Genomic DNA, 14,505 nt, shown 5'->3' on the forward strand with positions numbered 1-14,505 from the left:
GAATCAATATGAAAATATCATACAATCAAAATCACGACATTAAATAGATGTTTATACTTAGAAAAAAATTAAAGCGGTTATTTTGGATGATGATTCTGCAATTATTGTGGAAAAAGTACAATCTCACAAAAATGGCAGTAATAATCTAAAAAAAAAATATTTAAAATGCAACTGTATAATGTATTGTTTTTAATCAGAAATATGGCTGCACTATTACATGGAAGAATGTGAGAATATCAATGGTAAAAAATATCTTCAATTTATTCTTTTGGGATTAATTTATCGGCGGGAGGGACACAAGTCAAATTTCACTATAATTTAAATTAATAAATGTAATAATAGTAATAAAACATAGCTCCTGAATAAAGTGCTTTTGAAAAATTACACATCAAAAACTGAATCAGAATCATAAATAAGAATAACAATCAAGCAAATTTTATTGTACACTATTTTATACATTTATACATATATATCATTCATATTAAGAGTTTCATTATTATTCTCCTTCTGTTTACAATTTTATTTCAAAAATTACACTTCAAAGGTTTTTAAATTATATTTTCATTTGTAGCTTCGAAACAAATTTCTTTCGGGCTTAACATCTGTCAAGAGCAATTGTATTTATCTTAAGATTGATTATATATTGATCAAAAATGTCAATTTCTCAAGCTTGACAAACGTAAATGCTTTGTATTCTTCCCTGTAAAAGAAAGAAATTATAATAAGTTCCATTTGATAAAAAAGTTATATATTATCAATAAAAATTGAATATCAGTATCTCCTACTTTTTTATTAATGTTTTTTAAATCATGCGTTAGATAATTTGAAATGATTTAAACTTCAGTTTGTTGCTCTTTGTTTGTTGTAAATATAATCGACCTTATTATTATGCATACTGAATTTTGTAACCATAATTATAGCTATTTGAACATAAATGGTTCCTTCACTTAGTAACAGAATTGGGCATCTTGTATTCGATAAAATTTCTTTTGGTGTTATTATATTTTAACATAGCATGAATATTTTTGTTTATATTGAATTTATGAAAATTCTGAACATTCTTTTTCTCATAAATGTATAAAATCTATATTGCCTACATTTCAATCTTTAAAGGATTGGAAGACTCTGTGTTTGTCGACAATATTGTCATTTGAATTTCGAGATATCAGATATTTTAGAATATCAAATTGCTTCCCTTAATCATTAAAGCATTTTAATCTGCAAAAGTGAACTTTTCAATACCATATTTTGCTGAATGAACCTTTCAATAAGACTTTACATCCCTTAAGAATAAGTAGAGAGAAAGTTTTCGGATTAAAAAATCTGATCGAAGTTAAAAACGGAGCAAGTATAATGTAAAATGAACTGCTTATACCATATAGTTCAAATTATAAAGAATTCAAAGGACAAAATAACTGGTTAAAAGCAGATATATGTAGCTTCGTACATCAAAATATTATTTTTTTATGTTTGGTAAATGCTTCGTTTACACCAACGAAAGATGCATGAAAAAAACGAGCCAACACATTTTCTGTATTGTGACGATTTAGTCTGAGCAAAGTGGCGAAATTAAATTTTTTTTAAAAGCACTAGAATAAAATTTCATTTTTGGAAAAGAAGATTGTTCTAAAATTTATAATTTGTTAATGATTAACTGCCAATTAAAACTTTTCCCTTTCTTTAAAGTAATCTGCATGTTTCATATATAAACGTGAAGTGTGAATCTAATAAATTTAATTAATTGCTTAAATATTCTTTTCAGAAATTACAAAGTGATTATATAGCTTCTTTTTATACAAATAATAATAACCATACTTTTACGAATTTGTAATATTGCTTCGCAGGGCAGTAAGTCTATTAAGAAAGATACTTTTTAATAGCTGCTAAATGAATCCCGAGTCAATATCTTCCGGTCTGGGTGACAAACTTAGAGACCATTTGAAGAATTTGGCTACAAAAATAAAAGATCCCGATTATTCGCGAATCATGGCGACAGCTGTTTAAGGATTTGAGTTCCAGCGTTCAATCTAGAGCATTCTATGCTTGTCATGAGTCTTCGAAAACCTGAGCGATGGAACCAGTAGTAGTAGTCGAATTAGAGAGCGCTGATCTCCACTGAATTCTTTCCGAGCTATTTGTGCCGTTGTAATTGTTTAATAATGATTTGTTGCTTATGTGATGCTGTTAACTAAAAGTGCTGTTCTTATATATATATTTCTACACTGCCTTTGCTATTGTGTGTTCATGTTTTTCGTATAGAATAAAGCTTCTTTCTCTGTTTATTGAGATATCCACTGGACGGATTTTGGATTTATTATATTGTATAAAGATATCTGAATTTACAAAGATAACTATTCTGAAAATAAATTTATTGTTTCAAGAAAAGAATCTGAAATTAAATTTATTTGATTTATTCGCTATTTATTTTAATTTTATAAGTTCTTTTCAGATCAAATTGAAGAATTTCAACTTTAATTCTCTATATTGTTACTCACTCCTATTTCCTCCTGTTGTGGTTTACAGCTCAAACCTTCTTTGCAGGGACATGCCTTTCTATAACGGCCCTCTTCAGTTCGGTCATTTGGATCTGGATTACATACAGCTCCTACACAGAAACAACACAGAAAATGGACAAATGATGAGATCTTTCTTTCATTTAAATACGATGGTCATATTTTACATTTCTTTGAATAAATTTTCTAAAATTATTAAAACATATTTGTAAAAGGATAAATCCCATAGACAATTATATCACTTAATACATATTTCTCATACGTTCTCATTAATTTTATTACTAAATTCAAGTGGAAACAGAGTTAATTAAAGTGATATATCAGTCACATGACGAACAGAATCATACCATCTTATTTTTTCCAGAGTCTGGTTCATTGTGCGCATATGACAAGTATCACACGACAGTGAATCCACTGTGTTAAAAATGAAATAAATCATCAAAGAAAATGTACAAATCAGACATTTTTTTTTTCCTTGTCAATCTGAATATCAATTTTCAAGTGTTTTTTTTTTCCCTTATAAAAGTATGTTGCTTTTTTTTTTTCTAGCTCATAATCTAAGAATATAAAAAGAACACATTGTAAATACAACAATAAAAAAATTCCACGCCGGGACGTTGGTGAATCTCTACGTATTAAACCTTCTTCAGTTCGAAAAAAGTTCCTTTTCGGAATTCCGACTTTGAGGGTGAATAATATCTATCTGTTGATCTCTGAAGATGATAACTCAAAAATGGATCGGTAGAAACTGAATGAAATAATAATGAAACTTAATATGATTTTTTTTGCATCGAAATTGCAAATTTTCATTAGATTTTTAATTAAATTCCTCAAGGAAAATATGTCTGTCCATTCCTCCGTCGAAAAACTCAAAACCGTAACGATTTAGGTAGATGAAATATAACATACTTCTTTATAATGAGAATTGTAGAGCTGCATTTTTCTCGAAATCTGTCAGACATTCTGCTGATGTACCAATTATGGTACATATGAAAGAAATAGCTTATTTTTCTGATAAAAAGACACATTATGCTCTACCTAAACATTATATTGTGTTCTTGCATTCCATACATTACGGATAATTAAGTTAATGTGTCGATTATATGTAGGGATATTTAATAGATTTTAAAGGGAACATAAAATGAATTAGACATTGTATCAAATATCAATAAGAATTATAGAAAATTTTGAAAATGCATATGAAATTCTAGCATTGTACAGGAATAAAAAAAGTAAAGCAAAAAAATTCGAAAGATTTATTGAATAACATGTAGTTTTTAAACGAAACAGCACACAATACTCGATAGGAGCATTGAAATTGATTTCTGGTTTTCCCCAAATGGGCCACTACAAATATTTTTGTAATACATTCTATTCTTAAAAGTACTAGAATAATTGGTAATGTTTTTTTTAAATTTACTTCAACATAAAATCTACCAACACAACTCCATCGAATGCTTGAAAAAATTCAATTATCAGCATACAATCGGTATTTCTTTTCTTTGAAGGCAAAAGTGTAAAACAATTTTTCTGTTTTTAAGTTCCCTATCAGCTTTCTGATGTCTACTAACAATTCTTTGAATTCATATCCATATCAAATCAATAGCTTGTACTTGCATTCATTTTCATTGAAACTATTTTCTTACCTTTTCGAGTTGGATTATCGCATATTCCATGAAATCCGGGTATTCTGGTTTGAGCATCGATGCAGCATTGGTCCCAATCGCAATCCTCCTCCGTCCGGCAGAGCTTCTGAGCAAACTGTTTCTCTGCTACCTGAAACACCAATGTTTAATGAACTTATTTTCACAGTTATAAACAATTGTATAATATCAATTTTAATACTCTCGCAACATTTTAACCCATCGGTGCGTAAATGTGAATTATTCTGCGGTTCCACTAATGGCACTAAAGAGCCTCCAGTGGTGGTGCTTTTCTCTTTACACTCTACTAAGGAATATACTGACTATTAGTTTCTATTTACTCTTACATTCACTAAGTATTAAATTCATATTAATTATTACTTTTTCTAAAACAAAAGTAGTCAGTATAAAGTAAAGCGTTTTATAAGTTCAAACTGAAGACCAGACAGATTATCATTAAAAATGTATCAAAATGTGTAAAAAATAATAAAGCAATTTTATTCTTAGATTTTCCTGGATTGTACCTCCAAAACGAGCATTTAAATTTGCTTTATTACATTAGATCCAATAAGGGAGTAAATGAAGTTAACATTTCGCATCAATATTTGTGCTTGATCGTATTTTCTGATAGTCAAAGCTACTGGCCATTAGCTCGTGAATACTATTGTGTAATATTTCAGAAAGACAATCATCACAAAGTAAAAATTTCTTCCCCTTTTTTTAGAAAAAATTATTTTTTACGATTTTTTTTTCTAAACACTGACCATTGTCGAACCATAAAGGATTGTAAAACAAAAGTTTAAGTACATTATTATTATTTTTATTTCAATTTGCGAATTTGGACGTATACTAAAAGTAATTACAAGAATTTTTCTATGCATTTTTTTAAGAAATAAGACAGACATTGATACGATACTTTTATCAGCTATTTCCTTGTGTCATAGCATTTCTTAAGAGAAAGCCCAAGGGTTTCGTTCAAATTAAGAATAAAAGTATTATTCTTGAAAATTTAAGTTTATTGTTGATATCTGCTCCTTATCTAATGAAGCTATCTTAAATTTCAACGGCTCATTTCATAGGTAATTTAATACTGCATCTTTATTGTTTAAACTTTTACTCTCAGACAAATAGCATTTCGCCTAAACATGAAAAACCAGTATTAATCTTTCTTATACCGATTTCCTTTCTCCGGGAATAAATGTGCATTTGCTTTTGGAGTCCAACCCATCAAACAAAATATTTTTCATGTCAAAATACAATTATAGTATTTTAGAAGTGGATCTTGCGCCTGTAAAAGAAAATTACAGTTCAGTCCTATGTTTACGCATCGATGGAATACGAAAAAAAAACACGTTACTTATGTAATTAAACCACGTGTATTTCAATAACAATAACAGTTTTCATGTGCTGAAAATATCCATATGTAATTAGTTCATTTTGAAAATAATAATAATTGAAGACAGGCTGTACGTTTATTATTTCTTAGATTTTCGCTGCAATTAGCAACGATTCAAGTATAGCGGAACATTACTTAATAAGCATAATTCGTTCCCGAATCGTGCTCGTAATGCAAAACGCTCATTAAGCAAAATTATGTTTTTACTTAAGAGTACATTTAAAAAAAAAGACAATATGTGTTATCCATTCCGAAAAAAATACTCAAATAAATTAATAATAATGTAGTTTATAATTTTTAATGCGTGCTTTTTTTATAAGAAAATTATCTAAAAACATTTGTCTTCGGCTACGCTTCAAACTTTAGCGAAAATGGGACACAACATTATCGTTAAATGAATTTGTAGCAAGCATAGCTGTTGTCTTATAAGGGGGATGCTTCACAGTTGACGTCATTTCCCTTATTTCATTGGGAGGTTGCTCTCTTTTGCATGTATTATTTCTTCCTCTCCAGACCAAGCCTCCTCCACAGCTTTTTGCTGTGCATAATCTCTTTGGTAATTCTGGCTATGTTTATTCACTAGCTCATCGATACCGTTGCTATGCACCAAAAGTCCCATAATCTAGACCAAAGACAAACTCTCATCGATTAAGACTACACAGGCATTTGCTGAAACTCTCGAAATCAAGTTCGACGGCGCTATCTTAAAACTTCTTACATGTATATATAAAGGCACAAGGGCTCTCTTCAAACAAGCACTCAACATAGATTTATACGGGGCATTGGCCATTCCAGCATGTTACGTCACCATGTCTCCCCGCCATTCATTCTGCAAAACATCGCTTTCTAAGCAAGTCACTTTTTTTTTTTTTTTTCATTTTGTTATTTGAGATGCTCATTAAACGAGGCTTTACTATATACATTGGGAGGAAAGTCCGCGATGTATAATTAGTTCAAATTAAAAGAATACTGATACGTTTGTACAGAATGTAACATTTATTATCAGTTACCGTTTTTCTGCGTAATGGAAGCTCATATTTTGGACATCATTTAGTTGTGCCTTTGCGAGAGCCTTTAACTGTGTAGAAACTTATATTACATCAATAATAGGTGATGGAATCGCTTCTATTTCCAAGGAATTTCTACTGAATATATATTAATATGAAGTAAAGCTCATAAATATTGAATGAATATGAATGTCAAGATATTTATTTCAATATGTTTGCTGTGTATTTGGGGAAAAAATTTAGCAATTTTAGATCCGTGTTTACATTTTTTTATAAAATGTTAGCTGTTTTAAGAAGCCTGACATTTTAGTTTTTCCGATTCCTCTTTTATTCAAACATGGTTTAACATTAATTTAAAAAGCCCAAAAAAGGATATGGCTTATTTTATTAATTTAAACGACAAACAGTTGAGAGAGAAAAAAATGTTATCCAACCTGTCAATTAAGACTCTCTTATTAGTATTGTTTTTTCACTTTATTAATTGTAGTTTTACAATTTTAAACTAAAATAATAAAAAAATAATCTTTAAAAGATGTTAGTTATACTAATCGTTTTGCGAATACTAATCGTAATAAACCGAGGGTGCGTCGCTTGTTTTAGTAGCGCCAATTAGGGCCAAGAGTACGTCTTATGCACTGACGCATCACATTTACTTGCACAACCCCTTTTTACAGGGGGGCACATTCTACAGATAGAACAGATAAGAAACAACCATACCCGAACCCAGGATGCGCAGATCACGGGGAAGACGCGCTACCCCTATGCCAGAACGCCGGCGAGTTTGATTAATAATTTACTTCAATGGAAATATTTAATTATTTAGTGACTTTCTTTTTTTCAAGCATTTGGATTAACTGCTTTTTAATTATTTATATATTTTCATGTCTTTCATTTATTTACTTAAATTTTTATTTGATAACTTTTTGGTTATGAACGACTTTTTTCGGATCTCAAACAATCACAAAGTTTTGTCATCATTTAGTCAAGCTATTATTTTTCCTACTTTTTAAGAAGTTTCTGTTAATGATATTTTAAATAGAGATAATAATATTATATTTTAACACAAACCTTAAAGTTTTGATTAAATAATTATCTATATATTTTAATTTATTTTTATTATTTAATATATTCGTTTTTTATTTAATTTCCGGATGCAATAGAATAAAGGATGTATTGCATTCGTGCTATATAATTACACAAAGGAGTTTTTTTAATAATGCGCAATTTTTAGCAAAAAATTAAAGTTTTATTTAAATTAACATTTATTGTAATAGTAAATAAGTAATTCTTTAACAAGAATTATGGTCAACATTAGTCGCCAGATGGTTTTAAGCATAGCTTGATTCAAAAACTTGAGTCGAGCGTAAGTGTTCGATTCAATCAACTTATCTTTTCGGGTAAGATAGAAGTATAGAATAAAGGCAATTCCAGAAATGAAACAAGAGAGTATTGTATTCTCTACGCTCCTAATTGTGATTGTTAAGATTGATTACTGTTCTCAAAAATAATGTTTATTGAATATCTAATAATATTGAAAATTATACTTTGATTTCCTTATTCGTTAAGTTTTTTTCCTAATTTCAAAAATATTAGCACAATAATTATAAAATATGTAGTCATTCCATACTTGCATGTTATTTGCTAAATGCGACTTTCAAATTTAACTTTCAAATACATTTATTAACTTGCAAAAAAAAAGGAAAGACAATGTTCTGTTAGATGTACGTATTAACATTTATCTCATCTGTATGTCGCCTCGCGGATGGACGTTGTGTATTGCTACAACATATATTGCTTGCGATACTACATTCCTAACTATATAATATTAAGGTAAATACAGCTTAAAATATTTTTCTTTTAAATGATAAAAAATATATCATGAATACAATTATGTTCTTTTTGCATAGTTCATCTTATGTTTATTATCATAACTTAAGTGCTGTTGTAAAGAGGAATTTATCTAATTAATTTTTCACCTCCTTTTTGATGTACAAAAGTTTCAAAAGTTCTGAAAAAATGCGTGTCCCCGATGAGAATTTAATATTTTCAGGTTTCAATCCTCATTTAATCTATAAATCTAATAAAACTTTAATTCCATATGATAAGAGCCATCAGATAATAAATTTGCGAAAAATCTGTTACGATATTCTATAGTATTTTTAATAATGGCTTATGAAATGGATTAAAAATTTAAAACTTGATAGTAATAGAAATAAAAAATGAAGAACCCACTATATTGGAATCTCCATTAGAATAAATTTGCTTAGCCTTCTGACGGCTTGATCTGTTATCAAAATACTTATAAATATTTTCCTAATCAAAAATCTAGTGATCAAACCAGAATCATAAAAGCGTGAGATACTGAAAATAGTAAGTGACAAGGAAATAAAATGACTAAGAGTATCATAATAAGATAAATTACTAAATATTCATCAAAAATTAAAAGCATATTATTAAAATGATTTAATATTCCAATTTTCTGGGGATATTTATACCAGTACGTTATGCTTTTATAATTTTGTTTTGATCTTCAGAGTTTTGACAAAGAATTTTGTTGCATTTTATTAATAAAAACGCTCTTTTATAAACTTTCTACTTTTTCTATTAATTTTGTAATGAGAATTCTTTAGCAATCAAATTTTTTTCTGATAAAATATACTAAAATAATTGTTAATATCAGCTTAGTTAAATATTTATCTTACCGAATGAGCAACAGCAAAGGCCACAATGATAAGAACAGCTGCAAACTTCATTTTTCGAGACAAGATCTGAAAGACACGTATCTACAAGTCGACTTTTTGAAGATCTTGTGGCCCCGCATGGTAGTGACCCAGATCAGAGAATTTCATATCTATTTAAAAGCACCTGATTAGCACCAGACCTGCCCTTTCCGCATCAAAAAAAGAAAAGAACTCGCACCTGTCATTAGTTAAGATAAAACAAACTCCTCCTAAATACAGTAAGAACAATCAATGCCATCACGACGGTGATTCGTAATGTCAATAATAACTGCTATTGCTATTCCGTTTCTAATTGTTTAAGTTTGTATCAAAAAGTAACTAAATGGGAAATATTTCATAATATTTGCACTTTTAAATATTACTAACAAATAGTGACGAATAACACTTTAAATGTTTTCGTACATATTTTCAAAACTTTTTTAATTATGAAGTTCTCCAATTAAATATGATAAATTACTATCCGCCTTTGGCGACCAGCCTCTACACCGGGAATATTATTTGTTCTATTTTCAATTAAATATCTTATGCATAACTTATTTTTCATGAATCCTCCAAAAAAATATTTTTATATATTCTTTCGTTCAAATTGTTATTCGAAATATATATTCGTTTGAGTTCTTACGAAAATCAAAGCTGTGCCATTTTAACAGCCTTACACCTGCTCCGTTCACTGTATATGTGAACCGTCCTAAGAGAGTCCAGTTTCATGACATCAGAGTGCTAGTAAAAAAAGTAAATGTCCAGATAATCTATCATAATTTTTGCGGTACTTTAATTTTAATTTCATATATCTCATGTATAGTATACAGGTAGTCCGGGATAGTCTGGTTTGCCGGGCGTCGGAATTCGTATCCCTTAGGTTGCGAGTTTGAACCCCACCGTCTGAGGACTCTCCGCGTACATGGTGGCTAGTGCACCTATAAATGTGTAATAGCAACAAAGTCCTCTAGGTCGAGACAATACCGCTGGGGGCACTGGATCAGGGGTGATTGTTCTCTGACTCAGGTCTAAATTACGATCTGTGAAATAAAATGTATGAATGAAGTCCGCCCCATGTTTAGGACTGTGACGCATGAGTAGCTAAGATGTATTCTTGGCCCTAGATGACGCTTCTGAAACAAGAAACGCTAAAACTAGGGTTAAAAATCGCTGACTCTGTCAGCGGGCTTGTCTATGACAAGTGCAATCAGCAACAGCATAGTATACAGGTATTAAACAGACTCATTTTGTCTCAACTTTCATAATCGAGGAAAATTAAATCACAAAATATCTGACGAAGCAATTTAAGCAGTTTGAAATTTGATTCAACAATGAAATCTATTATTAAAAATTATGTGAAAATATTTTTAAAACTGCCAAAATTTAGATAATATTTGCACGAACAATTAATTTAATATCATTCAAAAGACAATTTTTCAAATTTTAAAATGGTGTGAAAATTAGTTTTATGCAGTAATACCTTTGGAAGTTATTGTGGAATAATGTTAAGATTTTACTTAAATTTTTATTAATTTATTTTTAAAGTATATCTATTTCAAATTTGTTAGTTCTAGGTCAAACTGTCTTTCCTGTCGAGCACACATACATATTCAATTTTATTTAAATGAAGAGACAGAGATAAAGAAAAGTATTAAATTTTTTACTATACCAAAACTGACAATAATATTTTTAAAAATATAAAATGTTTGCTTGTAAATTTAAAATTCTTCTTTAAGAACTATCCCAAATTTTTACATTTGTATTTTACATAAAACAAGAAGTCACATTATCATTCAAATAATGTGATTTATCTAAATTAAACTTTACAAGATCATATTTTCTACGATATATTTTTAAAGAAGTATTTGTGACCAAGAATTTGTTTGCAATCTCAAGCAATGGCATTTTATTTTATAACAAAGATGTTTGAAATTTTAATGATTCCTCATTCTGCCTCACATTTCGAAGAAAGGGCATCAAAGAATATTTTTGGTATTTTCAAACATTTTGTTCGAAATCTTGCATAAAAATCGAAATCGTAATTGAACACTAACAATTAACAAATAATTGAATACAAGATAGTGATATTCATTGATCTAATCAAAGTGTTTAATAAATATACACACACTTTAGAAATAACATAATGTGAATTTTATAACTATATAAATTACGTTTGAGGATAAATTAATTAATTGCTTATTATTAATAAAAAACGGCAAAAATGGTTCATCGATTTATGAACATTGATCATAATGTATGCAAGTAGTTTGAGCTACAGCAAAAGGCAGTTCTCAAAAAAAAACACATTTTATTTCTATTATGTCAATATGTAGTTATAAATTACTTATTTTTACGTTTGAGGATAAATTAATTAATTGCTTATTATTAATAAAAAACGGCAAAAATGATTCATCGATTTATGAACATTGATCATAATGTATGCAAGTAGTTTGAGCTACAGCAAAAGGCAGTTCTAAAAAAAAAAACACATTTTATTTCTATTATGTCAATATGTAGTTATAAATTACTTATTTTCACGTTTGAGGATAAATTAATTAATTGCTTATTATTAATAAAAAACGGCAAAAATGATTCATCGATTTATGAACATTGATCATAATGTATGCAAGTAGTTTGAGCTACAGCAAAAGGCAGTTCTCAAAAAAAAAACACATTTTATTTCTATTATGTCAATATGTAGTTATAAATTACTTATTTTCCCTTCCTGGTATTTTCCAAGCTTGGGATGGTTATATCTTTTTACAAATAATAGCTTTAAAAACTTTTATGTTTTGCGGAAAAAGCAGCAGTTCAATCAGAATTTTGTGCTTTTTCCTGATCTTTATATATATATATATATATTCTTTCCATCACAAAACCAAAATAAGAACTTTCACATCTATCTTTTGCTCTCACAATATCGGAAGTAAAAGTAGAAGTATTTTCAAGAGGTGAGAAAAGAAATCCTGCTAGAAAAAACTACATTCCAGGTCCTAGAAAAAAGGCATTACCGAGCAAAAAAAGGGAGAAAACCAGCATATGCAAGGGAGCACATAAATGCTCCGGGCTTCTGTTAACGCTTTACCATAAAGAGCAAGCAGACCTAGCTGAAAATGCCCCATTATATAGGCTCATTTACCCACGAAAGACGGTGCTTATAAACTGTAACTGTAGCCTTCCCTATCGAAAACACACTGTTGCCAAGGAAAAGAGCTAAGTTAAAAAAGGTGTGTAAGAGTTAGTATCAAGTTATGCCTACTTTTGCGAGAGATAGGGGCAGCTTTGGGGAAAAGAAAGTGTATTTTTGTCTAATGTAGGGAAAATCCATACACCGTAAATAAATGGTTTTAGTGGCAAGAATTTACATCATAAATGGTGCTGTTGAGTGCGTTGCTGTTATTGAAAAGAATTTAGAATGAAATTTTTGATGTGGATGATGCTTAAGATTTTATCTGTAAAATTTGATGTTTGTGAATTAAAAGACTGGATATTAAAAAATGTCGATGAAAATGAAATCGAATGTAATTATAACATCAATGAGCGTAAAAAAAACTGTAGAAAAATTCTTAAATAGCAATTTTAACAATTTTTGGGGGGCGAAATACTTCTTTAGTTTAATCCAAATATAAAGATGCCTTGTTTCTGAAAATGTAGAGTCCAGCTTTTTTTTTTTTAAATTTGTTAAAGTATTCTTTTATTTAACCCTTTACCATTAATCTCTTATATTATTTAATTGCAAAAACAACAGTCTTAGAATTTCTATTCAATGCATTGAAAAGTTAAGAAATCTATATAATTAAAAATCTTTCACATAAAGCTAAACAGCTTTCAAACTTCTGATGGAAATACACATTTTTTTAAAAAGTAATTTTTAATATTTTTATGAATTTTAATATTACTGCTCTACACAATCATTATCATTATCGGGAAGAAAGTTTTACTTGTAGATCTAATGGAGCTGAATGGAAGCCAGGTTGATAATTTTCGGGTTTTCTGACAAACTTGGCTAAGAATTTTTCGAGACATAAATGAAAGTCCCTGATAATGATTATTGGAAATTCGGCGATATGTCGATTGGGAATGAAATGAGGATATTTTTTTAAAACTTCCGTTTTCCTATCACGAGAACTATAAAAGGCTGAAAATCTCTCAGTTGAGTTGAACTCAGGCAAGTGAGCGAGTTCTTTTCGAGCATTTTGGATATTTCGGTTATTTATAAACGATGTCCTGCATGTGTTCTTCTGTTTACTACAAGTGCTATTTTGCGAATGCTTCATTTTTGTTTGGCTATGGTGGATAAGCATATTTGTCCGTTATTGAACCTTCTACTATACAGCCTACATATTGAAGATTTTCCACAACAATATTGTCACGTAGGTTCTTTAGTGTGGAACTCAATGGCACACACAAGAAGTAGAGCTAAACCAACTTATTAACTCAACTCTCAACTGAGAACACAGTGACTGACAGATCTTTTGCTTTTATATTAACAGGGGAAGTTCCAGAATACTTTTCTGGAGACAGTAAGAAAAGTCCAGAACACTTGTCTGGTAAACTAAAGAAATGTCCAGAATCTTCTGGAACATGAAATAAAGGAAAACATAAAAGCAAGGAATTAAATATTTACGCAAACTGTGAATCGCGTTGTCTCTGGCAAGATTCGAATTTACGATCGCTTAATTATGAGATCAGTGCTATGACCACTCGGCCATGGAGAGTCGTATGCCTCTTTTCAATGCGGCAATATGTTATTTATTTATATCAGACAGGATTTTAGAGGCTTTATATCAGACTTAAAATTTGCGCTGCCTGGAAAGGTCTTGACATTTAAAAGGAGTATAAAATACTTTGATTTTCTTCGTCTGATTCATGTTCTGACATGATTAGCATATTCTTCATATTAATAGTTTAATGAATAGAAGGTTTAATGATGGTAGTATCAAATAATCCAGCACGATTTCATTCTGTTTTCAATTATTTAAGCTTACGATAAGATTTACATCGATCTTATTCAAAATTTTGAAATGTAGTGTTAAAATATTCAGTTACATTTAACTCAGATTTTACACAGATAACTTTAAATTGACCGGCTAAAATTTCTTTTTTTATCGCGTACTCTGATATTTTAAGTGGGTTTATGCTTTTTTTTAATATAAGTTATTTTGGGGAGAAAAGGCATCAACTATGCCGGTAATACCTGTTTTTCAGTTTTCTAATTTACAAAAT

At 29.5% G+C, this 14,505-nt stretch overlaps 2 protein-coding genes across 3 annotated transcripts in view; one reads left to right on the forward strand and one right to left on the reverse strand.

Annotated features, from left to right (window-relative positions):
• LOC129962384 (voltage-dependent calcium channel subunit alpha-2/delta-3-like) overlaps positions 1-14,505 on the forward strand; it is a 452,772-nt gene that overhangs the window by 306,033 nt on the left and 132,234 nt on the right. The gene's annotated exons all lie outside the window — the stretch shown is intronic.
• On the reverse strand, positions 414-9,411 carry LOC129962397 (U9-ctenitoxin-Pr1a-like). Its single transcript, XM_056076153.1, has 4 exons — positions 9,262-9,411; positions 4,160-4,289; positions 2,496-2,605; positions 414-700 (listed from the first exon to the last, which is right to left on the reverse strand). Exons 1-4 carry the CDS (start codon positions 9,310-9,312, stop codon positions 665-667), a joined length of 327 nt encoding a protein of 108 aa, XP_055932128.1. The 5' UTR covers positions 9,313-9,411; the 3' UTR covers positions 414-664.

Source organism: Argiope bruennichi, chromosome 2, assembly GCF_947563725.1.
Source record: "Argiope bruennichi chromosome 2, qqArgBrue1.1, whole genome shotgun sequence".
Classification (NCBI taxonomy): domain Eukaryota; kingdom Metazoa; phylum Arthropoda; class Arachnida; order Araneae; family Araneidae; genus Argiope; species Argiope bruennichi.

Bases quoted from the DNA above. Each gene is read 5' to 3' on its own strand.
- LOC129962397 (XM_056076153.1), bottom strand. From the start codon at position 9,312: ATGAAGTTTGCAGCTGTTCTTATCATTGTGGCCTTTGCTGTTGCTCAT. The intron at 4,290-9,261 runs GTAAGATAAATA...TTGGTGTTTCAG, and splicing joins CCTTTGCTGTTGCTCATTCG to GTAGCAGAGAAACAGTTTGC. The intron at 2,606-4,159 runs GTAAGAAAATAG...GTTTCTGTGTAG, and splicing joins CGATAATCCAACTCGAAAAG to GAGCTGTATGTAATCCAGAT.